The sequence below is a fragment of the Limulus polyphemus genome, unplaced genomic scaffold (assembly GCF_000517525.1).
Source record: "Limulus polyphemus unplaced genomic scaffold, Limulus_polyphemus-2.1.2 Scaffold3222, whole genome shotgun sequence".
NCBI lineage: Eukaryota > Metazoa > Arthropoda > Merostomata > Xiphosura > Limulidae > Limulus > Limulus polyphemus.
The window spans coordinates 127,031-137,038 of record NW_013668832.1 but is presented as its reverse complement, the minus strand read 5'-3'; the positions used below and the strand labels follow the sequence as shown (position 1 = coordinate 137,038).

Genomic DNA, 10,008 nt, shown 5'->3' with positions numbered 1-10,008 from the left:
CAAAACTTTTCGCAAAATGCGTCTTATAGTTATACCAAATGAGACTCCTAATTATAGGTTAAAAATATCTATAAGTTTACCGAATTTGGAAAAAAAATCCATGAAATTTAAATATGTTTTTCTATCAAATAAAGTTTCCGAAAATTTGGTTCGAAGAAAAAAAATGAAAAAAACTCAATCAAAATTGGAGATGGTATATCTCAGGTATTTCTTAATGGATTGCGTTGAAATTGGGTGTGTGAAGAAAGAGTCCAGTAGAACACATCTGTTAAAAATATGGGATAGTTTGGATTACCTCAGTTTGAGATACAGCAGGTGAAAAATCGCTAAACTATCACTTCTCTTAATTTCATGATGTCAGAAAAACACGTAGGTTCAATAAGTCTTGATACAAAATGATAAAAACCCTATAAACCGAGCGCTTTCGAAAGGTGGACCTTTCTTCTTCAGGAGCAAACTGGGAATGGTGGTGTAATCGAATGAGTGATATATAAAGGGAGCTGAGAGACGTCATGAAGGTCATCTGGTCTTCCAGGAAATGTTTAATGTATTTTTCCATGTACTTTTGTAAGTGTGTTCCAATTCCGGCGACGAGAGCATTATGTAAAAAGATGTTAGGGATATTTTGTTTTATAAATTATTAAAAACGAAAGAAATAAAACTATACTTAAGTCTTTAAGTAAAATAAGATGACACCTGGAGACTGATTGAAAAAGAGATGTTAAGCTAATTGATTTATAGAAACAAGTATGGAAAATTATTTTAAATAGATGGTAAGTTTTAGAGAAATTAGGGTTCACAATACATGAAAGAAATAAGCAAAGAATAAAAATTATTTTCAGACAGAGATGAAACCAATGATCCGAGATCACTGATTCCAGGATCAAGACTGATTCCATAAGGTTGAATAGTGTTTAGATTCGCAATCCAATATCCTTTTTTTATCTCTCTTTCAGCTTGAGTTTTGAATCCTGTTTCAGTCCCGATGAAAGTAACATCGTTAATGGAATGACAAAGTTGGTTAAAGTGTTGAGCAATAGGGAGATTTTTCGGTGTTAATGGTTGTTGAAACGTTCTCTAAGAGTTGTTTGTGTATGTCCTACATGTTGGTGATTGCATTTTTTGCACTGTACAAGGTAAATGGTGTTTTGTGTTCCACAAGTGATTTCTTTGGAAATTTTAAAGTTTCTTTGGTTGTGATTGTCAGAAAATTAGTCAGTAGTTTTTATGAACTTGCAGGTTTGACAACCATTTTTTGGTGGGACACATAGTGCAGGCCTATCTTAAAAATTAAACACGGTAGCCCTATCGCTAGAACGGAAACATAGAGCAGGCCTATCTCACAGATTAAACACTATAGCCCTGTCGCTAGAACAGACACTTAGAACAGGCCTGTGTTAAATATTAAACACTGTAGCCCTGTCGCTAGAACGAACACTTAGAACAGGCCTATTATAAAAATTAAACATTGTAGCTTTGTGGCTAGAACAGACTCTTAGAGCAGGCGTATCTTAAAGATTAAACAGTATAGTCCTGTCACTAGAACATACACTTGGAGCAGGCCTATCTTACAGACTAAACACTGTAGCCCTGTCGCTAGAACATAAACTTAGAGCAGGCCTATCTTAAAGATTAAACACTGTAGCCTTTCGCTAGAACAGATACTTAGAGCAGTCGTATCTTAAAGATGAAAAAATTATATTCCATGTTATTCTCCGGAAAATAGTTCAAGTGAAATCACAAGATATTATCACTTCAATAAAATAACCAACCTTAACTCCAGACTATATCATTTGTTTATCGTAATATATTTAAGAAAAAAAATTGCAGAAGCTCATATTAAAAGAGAAACTATTGTTTTACAACTCTGAACGCTTGATCAAAACGAACTAATTTTTAAGGAGTATAACTACTGCAGATTAACCATCTACGTAATACAACCCTGGTGATGATCCCCCTCTCTCCACACCTGGCGGCCTTGGGGGTTTACGTAACGGTGAATCTTCTAAAGGTATAACGGGATGGCCAGGAACCGCTTGTCTGCCCCCACCTTTCTGCATTCTCCCGCCCTCCTCAATTGTCTTTTCGTAAATAGAGGTCAAAATATGACAAGGGAAAGTTAATCAACTCTCTTACTGGTCCAAATTAAGGAGGAGGGTTAACGTGAAAGTGTGTCATCGTTATAAAAGTGACAGCGGTGCAGTTTTTGTTCCAAGAACAGTCGCCTTTCTCGTGGAGGAATCTAGATTTTGGAGAAATATATCACTTACCAAACAAGTTTGGGGCTCGTCGCGAGCTGCAAAGTTAACAAGGTAGCAGGTAGGTTTTGCTGAAAGATCCTTCGTAGTTGTAACTCTTGTTCACCTGGTAAACTCTGATTTATAAATTGTAAACTAAGGAACAGAGAAAGTGATATGGAGCGAATATTTGTACACGCAAGTTGGCCGAACACTGGAATGAATATGCAGATATATTTTGAACTCAACAAGCAATAGATTTACCTGCCACGAACAGTAAGTAGAATAAACTCTGTTCGAGGCCATGCGTCCGATATATAAGTTATTACACTTTAAAGCTGCCCTATTTATCTATGACACTAAACTGTATATTCTTAAGTGTGCTTATTCTTTTCCAATTGTGACTTCCTGTTGTTATTTCCACTACCTGTGACGTATGTCTCAGTAATTATGAAGGAACTTCAGAGTTTAATGAACACGCGTGGACGGACCTGAGTAGCGGACATGGAAAGATGCAAATATGAAAAGATTATTTAGTTTTACTACTGGGAACAGATTTTATGAGCATAGAAGTTAATAAACTATTAGCAACAAGTGGAAAATATTATATGTGTTTCGTAGTCATGCGAACGCTATACTTCGTCAAAATAGATTTAAATCAAACCAACTTGTTGTTAGTGCTGTAATTGGTATGCTCACTGTCTGTAATGTATATGAATAACCTGTTTAGTGTAAGGTTTGTTTCACTGCGAAGCACCGCTGAGTTTCCAAAAAGACGAACGTACTATGATCACGTTTAGCTTCAATGAACAAAAAAGAATTAAACTAGGGTAACAGATGTGAAAACTGACATGAACCTTTCACAATAAAGTTACCAGGGAAGTAAGAAGATGAAACAGCATAAACAATAAATTAAATTCAATATAAAACTTAGAACTGGTAAAACATGACACAAGTATATGCAAACGTATGCTTAATAATTACAGTAAAAATTTTACAACTCGAACCTGGATAAGAAGTAACTAGGAATAGTCAACAACAAAATATATAAAGTCGATTACCAAATAGATAAAGAACAAAGTATAGACGGTAGGAAGCTATTATTAATATATATATATATAATTTAGGAAGCTATTATTAATATATATATATAAGTTTCGTCCTTTAACGAGTGTTTTCTCTATTTTGTCCAGAACACACACAAAGTGTACTCGCACAAATCAAAATAAAAAATAGTCACAGGACCTCTCACGAGTCGTTTTTATTACATGCAGTTCTTGGTTATATGTATGGTAGGAAGGAAGCAATACACGTGTGATATATTGGAAATTCTAATTTAAAATATGAACCACGTCTCATTTGGCTGCTCTAACCTTCTACTTTTATCTGAGTCCAAGTGGAGCAAAACAAAATCAGTTCGTTTATTCCCACTTTCCTTAGAATCATGGGTACTGTCGTACATGGATTTATTATTTACGAACAATTATAAAAACTGCGTTTGAACGAGAGTGTTTTGTTTGGTGTTATAATTCAGTTTTCATGTTTTTCCTGAACCAATTAAAGCATAGAGTGATTCGCTATTTATGATAATTCCTGCTCCTATAGTTCCGTTATATGTAAGTTTAAAAGTAATGATGTTTAGTAAGGGGTTTTTTGTATGTTATCGAGTACTTTATAAAGTTTCAAAAGCTTTGTCCAATTTGCAGCTTTTGATAGTGATTACAAATATGTACCATATAAAAAGTGTTATATCGAAACGTTTTAAAAAGAAACACCGAATTATTGATGTTTATATAAGTTTTTATTCTAACGCCCCTAATGATGTTTTGGGAAGTGAAATTATTATTTGATTATAATATTTATAAACTATGTTAATATTTAATAGTTCCAGAGTTTGTTAAATAAGTCAAAAGGAAATAATGTTTGCCATAACTTAATAATGCCTTTCTTGTTCTACTGGCCCCAGGTGTGTTTCTCCCTAAACATTTGAATTATTTTAAAATATTTTCAATAAACATGTAAAGAGTTAAAGAGGTCTGATGATTCTTTTAGGAATGTTATTTGCCCTTTCCTCTTTTAGGAATGTTATTTGCCCTTTCCTCTTTTAGGAATGTTATTTGCCCTTTCCTCTGCTCCAATACGAATGAAATGAGTCGTTATTTCATTTGTTACATTTTAGTATCACATCTACTTGAATCTTTACGGGCAAGTGTAAAGATATACAGTTGCCTTTCGTTCAACTGTCCCAGTATTGATCCCATCTCATAAGTAATATGTTTAATAAAAACATTAGCATCATTAATCTCACAAATTACAAAGCCTAGGGTCTTGTTATACCAGATTTTAGAAGCGCTTCTTACTGAAAAGTTATGAACTAATTTACTTCGACGATGTTAGCTTTCAGAGCAAAATACCATCCTACAAGAAATAACTTGAATTTATTATGATAATTAGAGTTTGTAAATTTTTTTTAACCAGTGAAGGTCTGAATAAGAAAAAACTATTCGCTCCGTGGCAAAAAAACATATCCTTCAGATAAAAATTAACGGATGCCAAGCAATTAATAAACGCCAAATGATTTAAATTAGCCTAGTTTATGTTCGCTAGCTATCTGACCACAACTAGTTTTGTAATATTTATGTTTTTGTAGTGATTCTCGAATGTAACCTTTTCTAGTGCTATATGGATATATTAGATGTAGCTGTATGGATGATAGACATAATATACACACTGAAGTTGTTGTCGTTTTTCCCCTATTTTGCTGAACGTATTACACCCTTAATGCTAACAACTTCTATTACTAGGGAAGGATTTCCCATGAAAGAAATTTACGTCAGTGCCAAATGACCACCCTCTAACATCCCAGGCACGAGGAAGGAAGGGTTAGAAGGTGAGGGACAAATACATTTCTTGGCACACCTATTATGGCCTTGACACACATATGAAAATATGCTCAAAACTTGACAATCGATTTTTGTAGTAAATATTTTTCAAACCTCGGCTTGTGTTTCGGTTCATGGACATTTGAACGCAAGCAATGTGACTGTTATGGGAAAAAAAATATAGCATATCAAATATTTTCGTGCGCTTCCCGTCGTTCGCATTTGTATTCTGTGGCTTTGAAAGTCGTTTTCATAACTTATACAGTTTTATTTGTTTTTATTAATACTGCGTTTTAGCAAAAAAATCGGGATTCCATTTTATGTGGATTTTTTAATCAGAAAAACTACTTTTCATTTTATTTTTTTTATAATAGGTTTTATTTTGTTGTTGGTAAGCGCAAAGCTACGCAACGAGTTGTCTGTGTTCTGCCCACCAAGGGTATCGAAACCCGATTTTTATCGTCATAAGCCAGCAGGTTTACCACTGAGCCACTGGGGAACATTTTTTAAATGAACAGAAAAATATAAGTTCCAAAATAATCTGTAAATATTTTTCCAAAAAGGCTAACTAAATTTTTACTTTATTTAACATAAATTAATTCCCTAATAATATATAATATTTAAAATGGAACACCTTCGTGATTTCTAGGTGCTATCCACCATTAGTTAAACACAGAAAAAATATTGAACAGGTTTGTTTATTTTAGAAACTTCAAGCAAAGCTACGCAAAGGATTATCTGCACTTAGCCGTCTCTAATTTTATACTAACAGGCTGGAGAGAAGGCAGCTTGTTAACAACACCCACTGCTAACTCTTGGGCTACCCGTATTTGATCGAATATTGGGATTTGATCGTAATTCTTACGGTAACCACGAACTTAAACACAAAGCTCATTTTTGCGGCAACGGGATGCGAGCCATGGATCCACGGACGCGTGGAGTTTAATGAAAAAGTGAACTTACGAGTTGAATAATCTCTGTAAGTAGCGACATTGTTACGTATTAATAGAACCCAGCAAGTAACTTCTGAGCTATGAGAAGCTAGAATGTAGCTTTGAACAAATATGTTAAAAACACAGGGAAAAAAAATAAAACCAGTTCGCGTATTCTGGTTTTAAAATCGTACAAACATAAAACGTAGTTACAAATTCAGTTGTGTGGCAACTGAATGAAATTTAATCACCATATAAAAGATTAAAACCATAAGTTTTGTCATTTTTAGATGTCTACAGATTGATTTTTGCCAAAACTCAGTTATAATATATGAATAGATTAAAACATTTTTTGTTGAAGGCGTCAAATAAAGACACTCGTCCAAGAATGTGAACAAAGAATATAGTCCGATATTTTTCGAGGCCGCCTTATGATACGAGCCTAACTGACAATCCGGCTATGTGATGTGGCCGAAATAGCCAGTTGATACTTATGCTTGTTGTACGTTTAGCCAAATCCCCCAGCAAATCAGCGGTAAATTTGCGGACTTACAATGCTAAAGTCAGGGTTTGATGGACAGAGTGCAGCGCATTATGGTACTTAGCGCTAAAAGAAACAAACATCTCGCCAATCCCAATGTCTTATCACAATACTTCTACCAATCTGTTACAGTTTTCATCGCACTAGAACTGTTAATTGATACATTATTAATCATTAACGAGATAAGCTCAGATTACAACAGTTGTGAATAACATTAAGGTATTTCAGAGACGAAACCTTAATATACTTTTGCATCAGTCCTTATCTTGAATTATAGATATCTTTAAACTGAAAATGTTGCGATACGTACACATTAGGGTTAAGATTATCATACAACTCATGACGTAAAAAAAAAATCGAAATGTGATTTATTCGACAACGTTTTTAAACAAGTGATTTTGGTCCAATATAAATTATAATAAATATACGAAATTTAAAAATGCTTTTCACATTATTTGTTTATGCGCTGTGCCCACTGTACGGATGGAATCCTTACTTATAGCATTATAAACCTTTAAGCTTACCGCTGAATCCCCTGAATGAAAGTATAAAACCAAATAAAACACACCTTTATATATATATATATATATAAGTATGCCTAAATAGTAAATTTAACGATATTTTTGTTCTTGCCCTTCCCGGGGGCCTTACGAGAGATAATCTAATATTTTACTTCAAAGGATTGATGGCTAGGGCGCTAGACTCGCAACCTATGGGGCACGGGATTGAAGCCTGTCGCCCAAAAGTGCTCGTTCTTTCAGTCATTGAGTCATTATAATATGGAAGTCATTCCCACTATTCGTTGATAAAGAATAGTACAAGAGTCGGTGGTGGGCATTGTTGATTAACTGCTTTCCTTCTAGTCTAGCGCTTCAAAATTAAGGACGGAAAGTACAGACAGCCCTCTAGTAGATTAGTGCGAAATTCAACAAATAAATAAACAAACTTCAAAAATAAAATGAAATTTTATTGCATACGTACCTTTACTGATTTTTCTTGTAGCGTTTCTGCTGATGTCGTCTTTTGGAAATGACCAGAGTTAAATAAATTTTCTCTAGCATTTCTGTTAATGTCGTCTTTTGCACATGGCCATAGTTAAATACATCTTTATTGTGGTATTTCTGCTAATGTCGTCTTTTGCATATGGCTTCAGTTAGATAACGAAAGTTGAGTAACTACGCCTAGAGCCCTCCAGTGGCACAGTGGTATGTCTGTGCTAGAAACCGGGTTTCGATACCCGTGGTGGGCAGAGCACAGATAGCCCTTTGTGTAGCTTTGTGCTTAATAACAAACAACAACAACTATGCCTAGGTTATGTATTATTTTATTTCGCTGTTGTAAAGCTTTTAATACGTATTACAAATTAAGTAATCAATTCGACATTCAAAAACCTGTTTGTAAACTAAGTCATTTGTTTTGTGTTAAATCAAGATTTTCAATAATTTCAATCCTATCGATGCATAACATGTAAGCCGAGGGCTCATTTTTGTTCTTGCAAACAAAAATGGCTTCTTCACAGTCAAGAGCTGCATCTCTACAAAAACATTCATATCACAGAATAAAAAAATATTAACTTATCTTAAGAAGTTTGAGCATATTTTGTTTGTCTACAGCACGCTTACCGATTATGAAGAACACAAATATAATTTGTGACAAACTTTAGCACCGTATTTATATCACTTCTTGTGTTGTGTGTTTTGTCGGGGGTAGAGGACTAAAAGCTCATTAGAAAGATAACCCATTATTGATTTTAAGGTTTTTCTATCTTGTACTTGCTTCTTATAAGATTAAAGAAAACTAGGGCATTTTAAAGACACTGTGATAAAGTGGAAAGTTACCTTTATAAACAAACATCTAACGAGTAGAATGGATGAAATTAGTGCTTATTTTCAAAACAATATCGTAATTTTGTCGTCTTTGCGGCAGTGGCTTTAGGTAGACTGGAAGAAATTACACTAAGTGCCACTAAAACTGTAACACGAAATATATAGGAATTAAAAAACGTAAAAAAAAGAAAACGAAAGAACAAAAATTGCTGGATAATTACCCGTTGAAATTATGCGAACCAACAGAAATTATATCAGTGGTAATGGAGGGATAAACAAGTTAAAATCACTTAGTGGTTATGTACGTTAAAAGGTATATTTATCAAAGTTGACTTTAAGCTTGAAGGCATTAGTAGATCAAAAACTATTTTATGCAAAGCTTATTAATTGATAACTTATTGTATTTAACCTGTATATTTTTTATACGCATTAAAACTGAGATTTCTAAAGCGTAAAAAATATACCCACAAGAAAATTGTTGTTGATAACTTATTGTATTTAACCCGTATATTTTTTGTACGTATCAAAACTTAGATTTCTAAAGCGTAAAAATATACCCACAAGAAAATTGTTGTTGATAACTTGTTGTATTTAACCCGTATATCTTTTATTCGTATTATAACTTAGATTTCTAAAGCGTAAAAATATACACACAAGAAAATTGTTGTTGATAACTTATTGTATTTAACCCGTATATTTTTTATTCGTATTAAAACTTAGATTTCTAAAGCGTAAAAATATACCCACAAGAAAAGTGTTGTTGATAACTTATTATATTTAACCCGTATATTTTTTATACGTATCAAAACTTAGATTTCTAAAGCGTAAAAATATACCCACAAGAAAATTATTGTTGTTATTCTAGGATATATTACATTAACTGATCGCCCATTATTATATTCCTTCCAGGAGGACCGCTCTGTGTGAACAATGTGGCTCCATACAGGACTGTTGGTACTATATCTACAGGTATGTTTAATCTCAACAATTCATAGTTTATCGGTTGTGAGTGAAGATCGTGATATCAAATACATCTTAATAATAAATGATGAAACAACAAGATGGATAGCATGCTCTATCATGTTTTATTGTTACCTGATAGATTCACGAAACTCGTCCTATTCTTCGTCAAATTATACTTTAATACTTTATAGAACGATATTTATTACATTTGTATCCATGTCGTGCGTGACCGGAAAATGATTCTTTAAAAGTTACACAAGAGGCATCTGGGCTAGCCATAACTAATTTTGAAGGAACAGGTTAGAGGGAAGGCACCTAATCCACAGCATCTACCGTCAACTTTTTGACTACACTTGTGAGACTAAATACTTGGACTTGACTGGGCAGAGCACAGATAGCCCATTGTGTAGCTTTGTGCTTAACTTCAAACAAACAAACAAATATGTTCGACAGGTTTATTATATTTTGTTTTGGACAATTTTTCTGGGTTAGACTGGTGTGGTGAATAATTCTCATTACCAACACATTGAGAATCTACCCAGTAAATCTTAGAAGCAGTTATTTTGAGTCACGAGTGTTGGGGTATTAATTGGCAGGCGTATAACTACCCATTCTTAGTACCTATTT

At 33.8% G+C, this 10,008-nt stretch overlaps 1 protein-coding gene across 1 annotated transcript in view; it reads left to right on the top strand.

The window, feature by feature from the left end:
• Positions 1-2,232: 2,232 nt before the first annotated feature.
• Positions 2,233-10,008, top strand: part of LOC111088153 — a 31,658-nt gene continuing 23,882 nt past the window's right edge. The window contains exons 1-2 of the mRNA XM_022397324.1: positions 2,233-2,319; positions 9,328-9,387. Of these exons, the coding sequence (XP_022253032.1) occupies positions 9,349-9,387 (39 nt within the window). The 5' untranslated portion in view covers positions 2,233-2,319; positions 9,328-9,348. The remainder of the gene's footprint in view (positions 2,320-9,327; positions 9,388-10,008) is intronic.